This window comes from Sapajus apella, unplaced genomic scaffold, assembly GCF_009761245.1.
Source record: "Sapajus apella isolate SASKATOON/1434 unplaced genomic scaffold, GSC_monkey_1.0 scaffold263, whole genome shotgun sequence".
NCBI classification, from domain to species: Eukaryota; Metazoa; Chordata; class Mammalia; order Primates; family Cebidae; genus Sapajus; species Sapajus apella.
In genome coordinates, this window is record NW_022437203.1 from 137,958 (window position 1) to 150,525 (window position 12,568).

The window sequence follows — 12,568 nt, forward strand, 5'->3', positions numbered from 1 at the left end:
AAAAAAAAAAAAAAAAAAAAAAAAAAAAAAAAAAAACAAAAAACAACCCAAAACAACAAGCAAAAACAAACAAACAACAAACAAAACCAAAGCAGAGAGCTTGAAAAATAATGTCTGATGACTGGTAAGTATTTATGTTTGCTGAAGTACATGGAGAACAATCAGGAGTACATTTGGAAAGGCCAGGTAGGGTCAGATCTAGAGGACCCAAAAGACCCAAAAGAAGCCTATGCTTTGTTTTGTAAATGATGGAGAATCATTGAAAGTGTCTGAAGGATTGAATGATATGAAACAGGAAGGTTAATCAAAGAGAAGGTGGGTAGTAGCAGTGAGAACTAAAAGGCACTACCAAGACAGAACTGAAAAAATTTAGCAAGTGACTTGATGTAAGGCACAGTAGTGTCAGGAATCGAAGATAATCCTGAAGTTTTAAGCCTGGAAAATTGGGATAAACAGAGAAATGGGAGCAGAAAGGAAAGTAGTAAAAAGACACTAAATTTGATTTTGGAATATTAAATCTGAGACCTGATAAAACATCTAGGTGAGGGTATTTAGTACAAATCTGAAAGTGGGAGACAGACATGTTCAGTAAATCTATCTACAGGTGATAACTAAAACCTGAAGGAGAGAAGAGATGGAAGATGAAGAGCACTTTATTTATCAAAATAAAAGTATCCTAGTATGTATTTCTACCATGGTAACTACAATATTATTGTACTAATTTGAAAATATGTCCATCTTCCTGACTCTGAACTCCCTGAGGGAAGAGTTCACAATTTATTATCTTTATGTCTCTAGCCCAACACCCTGAAAACATCAAGTATTCAGTATAGCTGCTGAATGAAGCAGCCCCCATAATTCTAGTACACAGAAACTCCCAACTTCTTCTGACATGTTACAGCTTAATATGGCACAAAGATTTAAAACACTTCTTCAAAATTTTCACTTCACGTGTCTGTGTCAGATGGTGACAACCTAAGGTAGGTGAGTCTGTGGTTGCTATAGGGCGGATGCAAACATTGTCTTCCTTCCTGCTACTCCAAAGACTTAGCAGCTGACAATTAATTCTTATTCCTCTTACCATCTCTTCTCCACCAAAAGTCAGCACTGCCCTACCCCTTGATATGCTTGAAAGGAAAGAGAAAGAATACTGGTATAATATTTATCATCTGTTTAGCTGATTTTCCTGACCTTTATGTGTCTATTCATAGCGGTGGACTGGGCTGCTCGCACCAGACCCTCCAGTTCAGCTCCACTGAAATTCTTGGTCTCCATGGCCAATTCTTTAATGTCGACGTCAGCAGAGAGTAACTGATGCCCTCTCATTCTTGCTGTGTGGATGTGAAGAATCTGTAGTCGGCCTTTCTCATCTGGCAAGCCTGATGAAATTAAAAATAAAATAGGCATTTTCCTAGTCTCGAAAGCACCATCAGAGATTATTATTATTATTATTACTATTTTGAGACAGTCTTGCTCTGTCTCCCAGGCTAGAGCATAGTGGCACAATCTTGGCTTACCGCAACCTCTGCCTCCCAGGTTCAAGCAATTCTCCTGCCTCAGCCTTCCCAGTAGCTGGCATTACAGGTGTGTACCACCACACTTGGCTAATTTTTTTTGTATTTTTAGTAGAGATGGGGTTTCACCATGTTGGCCAGGCTGGTCTTGAACTCCTGACCTCAAGTGATCCGCCTGCCTCAGCCTTCCAAAGTGCTGATATTATAGGTGTGAGCCACTGCACCCAGCCCAGAGGAGATTATTACAATCCTAATGTTTTTCTTGTAGGTACTCAAGCATGTAAACATCTACTTCTCATGATATAAACCTTTTCTAAAAAAAAAACTAAGTCATATGACATTGTTCCTGTTAATGAACTTTAAATGCCTCCACTCCCCTACCACACACCCAATCAGTGACAGATCTCCTTACCTATTTCCATTTTAACTTCCAGTCTTCCAGGTCTAAGAAGAGCCTCATCTATCAGATCTGGTCTGTTGGTCATTCCTGAACACAGATGTTAAAACAAAACAACAAATGATCAGAGTTCAAAAATAAAATCAAATGTCCTTTTAGTGTATGTAAGAATAGTAATTTTCCTAACAAGCTAAGGAAACTTCACTTTGTATTTCACTATGTATGAGCCAAAGGAATATAAATGTAATGAAGACTTCTGATATTTAAAAAGAAAATTTAAGGTTCAAAGGGTAAATAATCTGTCAAAGTGATAGAGAGGCAAAGTGACACGATCTCTCTGACTCCAAAGTTCCTTCTCTTTTTTATAGGCCAGTGGTTTTCAGACTTCATAAAACAGCAGGTTGTCCCCTCACCCCCACACACACAGAAGTCATCTTCAGAAGCAGTTCAATACATAAAACAGCTAAAAGAGGAAGTTATAATGGTGATGTAGGATCTGAAACAAACTCCCTGGCCCTCACTGACCCTGAAAGCACCTCTGAGGACCCTTGAAGGTCTGCAAGACCCAGTTTGAAAACCACTGCATTCCATTGTTTCATGTGTATTTTTCATCTGTGGGTGAGCTATAAGCCTATACACATCTTAATTCAGAACCTAGGGCTAATGTTTTTGAAAGAATACTACTTTTTTAAAAAGCAGACATACCAATGACTAGGATATTGTTCAGCTGCTCCACGCCATCGATTTTGGACAGCAACTGGTTGACGACAGTGTCATGAACTCCCGTGCTGCCAGCCATGCTCCCTCTCTGCTTGCAGATGGCATCAATTTCATCAAAGATAATGATGTGCAAACCACTGTTAGCACCAAGCTATTAAGGGAAGAAATTAAAGATCATAATTTGAATGTCTTATTAAACGAACTAATCAGAAAAGCAAAACAAAGCTTTCAACAGATTGACTTCGCTTCATTTTGACTAATGTCGAAAATGCAATCTTGGTGGTTGTCCTCTCAAAGGTGTTGGAACTGCATTCTCAGAATTCTGTGAACTGAAAACTCATTCTAGAACCTCATATTTAATATCTATAAAACAAAAATACACATTATATACTGATACATAGTGTGTGTATAGAGAGAAAGTAAATAGTCCATCAAATAATTTATATACATTTCTTATCTCACTATTTGAAAGAACTCTTACATTTGTCAGATACTTTTATTCAGTCAGTCAGTGGCAACACCCTCCCATTTCCCAGAGTTTTGGTGAGAAGATCCTCCCAGAAGCAGTAGGTTTAATGTTTGTTTTGTTATATTATGTAACTAAAGGTTAACTCCACCTACAGGCTGCCTGGGAATTGGACAAATGTGAGAAGAAAATCAACATCACTCACATGTACTTATATCACATGAAAACACATTACTTCTTCCTAGCAGTAAAGTGAGAACAGAGGCAGTTCGTAAAAAGAACATGGTTAAGGGGGTGCTGTTTCTTCTGCATAATGATTTCTGTCTTAATTTACTGGACATAGAATCACCATTAAAAGAAATTAGTTTGTACCTTTTGAAATTTTAACAGGTATGAATATTTCTGAATGCTACAAATTCATTAGATTAATTTAACATGTACCTCTTAAAATTTATATTTAAGTAATTTAGTCTTCTATCAGAGAATAAAGTGAACTCTAGAAATTTTCTTTTTATTTTATAAACAAAAAACATGGTTTGGCGTGGTGGCTCACGCCAGTAATTCCAGTATTTTGGGAGGGAGAGGCAGATGGATCACCTGAGGTTGAGACCAGCCTGGCAAACATGGTAAAACCCTGTCTGTACTAAAAGTACAAAAATTGGTTGGGAATGGTGGCAGGTGCCTGTAATCCCAGCTACTTGGGAGGCTGAGGCAGGAGAATCGCCTAAACCTAGGAGGCGGAGGTTGCAGTGAGCTGAGATTGCACCACTGCACTCCAGCCTGGGCAACAGAGTGACACTCTGTTTCAAAAACAAACAAACAAAAACATATTAGGAATTAACAAAACTGGTGAAAAATGAACATAACCTAAATATGACAACATATGGATAATAAAAATTAAATGAGCATAATGAGACTGAGGATTAAGTATGGTTAGTATCCATGAAATCTCTGATAAGAATATAATCTTTTTTTTTTTTTTTTTTTTTTTGATGAAGTCTCGCTCTGCTGCCCAGGGTGGAGTGCAATGGCACAGTCTCGGCTCACTGCAACCACCATCTTCTGGGTTCAAGCGATTCTTTTCTGAGTAGCTGGGATTACAGGCATATGCCACCAAACTTGCCTAATTTTTGTATTTTTAATACAGACGGGGTTTTGCCATGTTGGCCAGGCTGGTCTCAAACTCCTGAACTCAGGTGATCCACCCAGCTCGGCCTCCCAAAGTGCTGGGATTACAGGCATGAGCCACCATGCCTGGCCTAATCTTTGTTTTAATAAGAGAATTAAAAAAATTTTTTTTATAAGAGTAGTTGTGTTAACAGAGCAAAAGTTGTAAAACAAATAGAAATAAAGTTTAAAAATAAAGTTGGGCAGAGTGGTATGTGCCTATAGTCCCAGCTACTCTGGAGGCTGAGGCTGGAGGATTGCTTGAGCCCAGGAGTTTAAGTCCAGCCTGGGCAACATGGTGAGATCCAATTACCAATAAATAAATAAAAATATACAACATTTGCCATGGCTTGTGCCTGTAATCCCAGCTACTTGGAAGGCTGAGGTGGGAATATCATTTGAGGCCAGGAGTTCAAGACCAACCTGGGGCACATAACAACATCCCATCAATAACGACCAAAACAACAACAAACGAATGACATTACATCACCTAAAAGTAAGTGCTGTTAATGGTCCATGGATTTCTATATTTTAACTGAATATTGAAAACTTACTACACCTTGTATTCTCTTGAATGTTATTCTTTGAAAACAATTTTCAATGGTTATTTTTGTTTCCAATTGCAAAATCTATAATTATAGAAAATATGGGAAAACAGCAAAAAATAAAGAAATCACAATCATCTAAAACTCAGCCCAAATGGAGCTGTCTAATACCCTGCATCCTGTTTTCAGTCCGGGTTATTATCTAAACCCTTTCCCATGCCTATATGATTTCTTAGTAGCGCTATAATATTCAATCATATGAATGGTTTCACAGTTTAACTCTCCTACTCCATATTACTTCCTTACTGTTAGATATTTAATTATTTCTAAGTTTTCAGTATTATATATGTTGCTCCAATAAACTTTTCTTTTTTCATTCTTTGTAGAGACAGGACCTCACTCTGTTGCCCAGGCTGGAGTACAGTGGTGCGATCAAGGTTCACTGCAGCCTCAAACTCCTGGGCTCAAGAAATCCCCCACCTCAGCCTCCTGAGGGGCTGGGACTACAGATGCATGCCACCACGCCTGGTAAATATTTTATTTTTTTGGTAGAGACGGGATTTTGTCATGTTGTCCAGGCTGGTCTTGAACTCTGGGACTCAAGTGATCATCCTGCCTCAACCTCCCAAAGTGCTGCGATTACAAATGTGAGCCACCGTACCTGGCTTACAATGAACATTTTTATACTTAAATTCCTGACAATATAGATGATTACTTGCTAAAGGCAAATTGTTAGGTTAAAAGGTGTGCTAAGTATTTTAAGGTCCTTGAAATAGGAAACACTTAAAAAGTGGAAACACTTTTCCAGAAGGTTTTTATCAATCTATAACCCCAGCATAATACATGACCTATCTTGGTATAGTCTCACAAGCAATGAATATTAGAAACACTTTAAAAGTAGTTCTCAATTTGATAGGTGAACAATGGTATCTTTCTGTTGTTTTTAAATCACATTTATCTAATTACTGAAGAGGCTGGTGCTGTTAAAAAATCAAGTTTTTAACCATTGGTAATTTTATTCTTATTATTTGATATGTCTTCTGTACCCTTTTCTGTTGAAATTCAGGAGCTTTTCCTATTGATTTATTAAAAATGATTTATACATTAGGGGATTATACTTGTAAATACTTTATCCTAGTTTGACATTTGTCATACACACACACACACACACACACACACACACACACACACACATATTTTTTTTTTTGGTTGGAGTCTCACTCTTGCCCAGGCTGGAGTGCAGTGGCGAGATTTGGCTCATTGCAACCTCCGCCTCCCAGGTTCAAGCGATTCTCATACCTCAGCCTCCCACGTCTGGGATTATAGATATGCACCACCATGTCTGGCTAATTTTGTATTTTTAGTAGAGATGGGGTTTCACCATGTTGGCCAGGATGGTCTCGAACTCCCAATATCAGGTCATCTGCCCACTTCAGCCTCCCAAAGTGCTGGGATTATAGGTATGAGCTGCCATGCCCAGCCTATTTATGGTATATATTTGATAAGTGAAAGGGATTTTTTTGTTTCTACTAAACAGCCAGCATCAATTTTTATTTTCATAATATTTTCATTACTTTTATCCTTAAAACTGTTCCCCATTATAGATGCCAATGGTCACCCATTTTTTTCTCTTAAATTTTTCCTTTACGTATAATTCTTTATCTGGTGTTTCATTTTTGTGTATGGTACAAGTGAAGTGAGAAGCCAATTAATTCTTCTTCAAATAACCGACCTGGCTTTGTTGACTAAATAATTCCTCCTTTTGGCCAGGCGTGGTGGCTCATGCCTGTAACCCCAGAGCTTTGGGAGGCCAACGTGGGTGGATCACAAAGTTAGGAGTTCGAGACCAGCCTGGCCAATATAGTGATAGTGAAACCTCATCTCTACTAAAAATACAAAAAAATTAGCTGGGTGTGGTGGCAGGCGCCTGTAGTCCCAACTACTCAGGAGGCTGAGGCAGCAGAATCACTTGAACCTGGGCGGAGGTTGCTGTGAGCCGAGATCCCGCCACTGCACTCCAGCCTGGGTTACAGCGAGATACTTTGTCAAAAAAAAAAAAAAAAAATCCCTTCTTTCTTTGTTGACTGAGCTGCCATCTCTACCAGGCTTTGAACTCTGATGTATGCTAGGTTATTACCAGTCTGTCTACTCCGTTCACTGAATTCATAGATGTTTTTATCTCTGCAACTTTACAGTAATACATTGAAGAAGCTCTTCTCCTCTATACCTTCTTCTTTTTCAAAACTATCTTGGCTATTTCCAACCATGTCTACTTCCAAATGAACATCAGAATCATTTTATCAGAGGGGGAAAAACCTCTACCAATTAAAAATAAACAAGAAAGAAACAGACAAAAACCCAAGCTCTGATTAAAATTAGGTTAAATATCTAAGTTTAGGAAATTCTAACATCTTTATAGCATATTGGGTTTTTCAGAAGAACAATGTCTCTCAAATTATGTAACACTTTTATGTATCTCAGTAAAGCTTTAAAATTTTCCTTTTTCTTTTTAGATATAAGGTCTCACTATGTTGCCCAGGCTGGTCCTGAACTACTGGGCTTAAGTGATCCTCCCAACTTGGCCTCCCAAAGTGCTAGGATTACAGGTGTGAGCCACTGCTCCCAGCTTCCCAATAAAGTTTTATAGCTTTTGTTGTATAAATTCCTTCATAAAGATTCCTAGCTGTTTTTGTATTGCAGTTGTGATGGGATTTTTCTATTACATTTCAGAAACAATATGGAAGTATGAAGGAAATATATTTTTCTATATTTATTTTTATCTAGCCACTTTACTCTCTTATTTATAATATCTAAGTCTTTAAAACAAATCTGATTCTTTTGAATTTCCTAGGTAAATAATCATATCACCTGCAAATACAACTTGTATCCTCCTTACTAACAGTTATCCCTGCTTTTGGGTATGAGAAGCTGTATGAAAACAAAGACATATAAAAGGGGAAAAGAGAGTCCAATAGCTAAGAACTCAGAAGCATGGGGGTCACCTGAACAGAGGGGGCAGTCAAGGTCCTATTGAGGGGGTAATAAAATTTACCTAATGTGAGAAACAGAAGTTAGAGTCCCATTATGACAAACCGAAATCTAGAATGAGGCCTTTCTACTGAAACAGAGGACATCAGTAAATGACCTGCAAAAGCAGAATGCTCTTTATATAAAATGATTTTATTTTTGGCTTTAGGATGAAAAGAAGTATGCAGTTGGAAGGTCAGTGAAAGGAAACAATGGTACATAAATGAAGCAAGCAGAATCTAAACAGAATGAGAATTTTGGTGATGATCAAATAGCAAATGCTAGATTTGATTACTATCTGCATGTGGGGCAGGACAGTGACAGTGAAGATAAGAAATTATCTTGCAGTATGATAAGGAAGCTGCAGAAGGGAAAAGGTACAAGGGAAATTTGTTTGTTTGTTTGTTTCTAGCACGATAAGATTAAAGTATTAACAAGACATCTAATTGGAAAGGCCTCCAGAGAACAAGATATACACAACTGAATAAAAGAGGACAGCAAGATATATCTGAATGTCTTCTGCAAATAGTAAAGAATAGTCGAGTAGCAAACTAGATTCCATAAGAAGATGGATCATATAACGAAGCTGGAGGAATATAAAAGCAGGATCGATTCTGGGCTACAATAACAGGAGATACCTATAGTAATCTGAAAAAAAGGGGGAAAAAATGACAAAGATAAAAGATGAAATGTTACATCAGATGCAGGAAAAAGGAGTTTCAAAAATGACCTGAAGGAAATTCAACTGGCTCAAAACCAAACCTTGAATATATAAAGTATTTTTCAATCAAAAAATAGATAAAATGCTGTATGACCTAAAAATTCCACTACTTAGTTTATGCTCATAATTGCCCAAACTAGAAAACAATCAAATGGCTTTCAATGGGTCAACAAATAAACTAATGATAGTACACCTACACAATGGAATACCATTCAACAACAACAAGGATGTGTGACACGTGCGACAATTTCGATGAATCTCAAAGGCATTATGCTGAAGACGGCCAGTCCCAAAAGGTTATATACTATATGACCCCATTTATATGACATTCTTGAAAAGCTAAAACTACAGGGATGGAGACACATAGGTAGTTACCAGGGTTACTAGAAAAGGAGAGTGACCATTAAGGGACAGCATGAAGGAATTTTTGGGGGTGATGCAAATGTTCTGTATCCTGAGTTTTACAGTGGTTCCATGAATCTATATCTCATAAAACTACACACAAAAAGAGAAAAGTTCATTTTACTGCATAATAAACCAGAAAAAATAATTTATAATAAATTATATTATTTAATGCAATTGTATGTAGGATGACAGATGTCCATCAAAGTTTCTAAAGTTTCACTAGGTTTTATTTTTGTTCCTAAACAAAATAAACTTACTTTATTAAATTAACATTACTTACAAATTGTTCTTCTTTCATATCTTAAAACCTAATTTCAAATCTGAGGAAAAAACTTCATTTTTCTGTATCACTGCATTTACTGAATAGATATCCAATGATAAATGATAGCTTTCTTCCTAAAAAAATTCAGTACCAAAAACTGTTCATCTTTCCATCTGGAGAAAAAACTGGGAATGAGGAATTGGAACCACAATCTTAACTTTGCCAAAGTACTTCCATATAACAGAATATTAATTCCTGCTATCTTCAGTGTAAAACAAAGATACTCCTGTTTGTAACTGAAAAACTGAGATTTTACATTAATTTTAAAAGATTTTTTTCTTCAAGGTGAAACAGCATGAAACAAAAAGCTGCTATAATGTATGAGTTTTACCATCAATGTGCCTTATGTTGCTGACAGAATCATGATTTCCTTCTCAGCCCACGCTCAAAAATCACACATGTGGACAGGGACAAAGACAATACGAACACTGTTTGATTAAATGATCACGGGGCAATCTGTCCTAAACATAATTCGGTACAATTCCGACCTTTTCAGAACCTTACTAATCTTGTTACCTGTCATCAGGTCCCTTCCCCCAATCTAGTCAGTACAATAACATCAATTTTTACATTGTGTGTTACTTAAATAAAGGCAAGTTCTTATTGCAACAAATTAAGAATTGGGTAAAGAAGATGTCAAGATTAATGTTCACAGACTAATATAGCTGATTTATCAATAAGCCCTTTACCAAAAAATTAAAATTTCCACAGTCGCAATCCTCTTCAATTCATTGGCTTCTAGCTCTGTTTTTAACATCTGCAGTCTTTCTCCATAGAAACAGAGCTGATGCTGTTGAGCCCTGGCAACAGCTTTCGAAAGCGGCTGTTCTATATTTAACTAGTTTGACCTATATGCAAGTGTTCATCTCTGTCAGCGTGGACTGTCCAAATTTACAGAGGCAATGCTTTTCTTTATTATGTAACACACATATATCCTTCATGGGGTCATTAGCTGAATACATCAAGCCATTTCTGGATGTGAGAAAGGTGTAACTGAAAAGGCTGGCTATAATTAATATCAATTTAGAAATTCTTTGCCAACTCAATTTTATCACCGGTAGTTTAATATTTAAACTGCTTGCCAGTTTAAAAACAGCACCAAAGTTGCCTTTGTAGCCATGTGGTAACTATCACAACTGAGATTTTATAAAATGCTTCTTCATACGGCATTTTAACTCATTTCTGCCTAGTGTTTAATCCTTGGTCTCTCATTAGGGTCTGTTAGACCCAATCTCAGTTTCTGAGTTTCTGTTTTGAGCAGTATTATTTATAAAAATTGATATCTTATTACTTTTTTCCTTTTTATAAGTCTTCCAAAGAGCAAAAAAGTAAAAAAAAAATAAAAAATAAAAAATTTAAAAAAATAGCATAAAACTCACTGTATCTTACAATTACCATTTAGATCTACTAGCTCTTTTTATAAATCTAAGAAACATTATGCTATTTCTTTATACTAGAAATTACATCATTACTCATCAATTATTCTCAACTATGCTTAAAAACGATTAAAATAAGGAAATAGAAGAATGAAGTCTTTGCCGATGTCTATGACCTGAATGGTATTGTCTAGGTTTTCTTCTAGGGTTTTTATGGTTTTAGGTCTTATGTTTAAGTCTTTAACCCATCTTGAGTTAATGTTTGTATAAGGTGTAAGGAAGGGGTCCAGTTTCAGTTTTCTGCATAGCCAACTTTCCCAACAACATTTATTAAATAGGGAATCCTTTCCCCATTGCTTGTTTTTGTCAGGTTTGTCAAAGATCAGATGGCTGCAGATGTGTGGCGTTATTTCTGAGGCCTCTGTTCCATTGGTCTATATATCTGTTTTGGTACCAGTACCATGCTGCTTTGACAGTGTGGCAATTCCACAAGGATCTAGAACCAGAAATACCATTTGACTCAGCAATGCCATTACTGGCTATATATCCAAAAGATTATAAATCATTCTACTATACAGACGGATGCACACATATATTATTGCTGCACTGTTCACAACAGCAAAGGCTTGTAACCAACCCAAATGCCCATCAATGATAAAGAAAATGTGGCACATATACACCACGGAATACTATGCAGCCATAAAAAAGGATGAGTTCATGCCCTTTGCGGGGACATAGATGAAGCTGGAAACCATCATTCTCAGCAAACTAACACAGGAACAGAAAACCAAACACTGAACGTTCTCCCTCATAAATGGGTATTGAACAATGAGAACAAATGGTCATGAGAGGGGAACATCACACACTGGGGCCTGTTGGAGGGTAGGGGGCTAAGGGAGGGATAGCATTAGGAGAAATACCTAATGTACATGACGAGTTGATAGGTGCAGCAAACCACCATGGCACGTGTATACCTAGATAACAAACCTGCACATTCTGCACATGTATCCCAGAACTTAAAGTATAATTTTAAAAAATGATGAAATTACTTAGAAGAATGATATAACAGTGAAACAAATATCACTATGACATTATTCTTCAGTTTTCTTACTGTGTTGTGCAAGGTACTGTGTTATCTTTCAAGAAGGCATAAAAGAAGTCTGGAGATAACACCTTTGTGGCCTGATTCTAGGTTTTATTAAATACAATTAAGAATTAACATTTTTAAGTTCTCGGGCCAGAATGATGAAGATCTGAAGGAACTATTTTACAACTATTAGATGAGCCAGAAGTTGAATGTTAAGAATGAGATAGCAGCACTCAAGACTCTAATAAAGATGCTGAAATGGATGATTATATCTCAGTCTATGTGTCTTCAGATGATGATGCCCTACATACATTTTCTCAAACTCAAGAATCAATGAATAAATAACATACTTTTAATCTAAGAACAAAGAAAAATACAGCATTTTCATTCAGTTACTTATTCAATAGAAAGTCTTCACTGTGCGATATTTTGGGACAAGAAACAAGGCCATTCCATTTTGCTAAAAGGACACATGACAGTATTCTTTCATCTTTTATTTCATTTGTGCACCAAATTTTCTTGATCTAGTTTAAAAGTAGACAGATGCTGAAGGCAGGTATTACAGAGAGACAGTCAGGAGAAATAGATGAAGTAGACATTAAAAAATTGGATTGATCATAAAAAACTGAATTGATCATTCTGGAAGTTATCTATGAATCTGAAAATAAAAATGTTTTGCAATTGTGGAACATAAGATAGTCATCCTCTCTTCAAGAAAATTATGAGCCAAAGATCTCAAAAAAATTCTTAAAGCATGATGTTTTGATAATGTAAGTACAAGAAGAACTAGAAGTAATAATAATTTTGAAGCTATCAGAGAT

General features: G+C 36.5%; 1 protein-coding gene across 1 annotated transcript in view; it reads right to left on the reverse strand.

The window, feature by feature from the left end:
• The window catches only part of NSF (N-ethylmaleimide sensitive factor, vesicle fusing ATPase), a 163,210-nt gene that overhangs the window by 59,743 nt on the left and 90,899 nt on the right, over window positions 1-12,568 (reverse strand). Inside the window, exons 10-12 of the mRNA XM_032271910.1 lie at window positions 2,617-2,782; window positions 1,927-2,001; window positions 1,192-1,379 (exon numbers count right to left, since the gene is read on the reverse strand). Coding sequence (XP_032127801.1) covers window positions 1,192-1,379; window positions 1,927-2,001; window positions 2,617-2,782 — 429 coding nt within the window. The remainder of the gene's footprint in view (window positions 1-1,191; window positions 1,380-1,926; window positions 2,002-2,616; window positions 2,783-12,568) is intronic.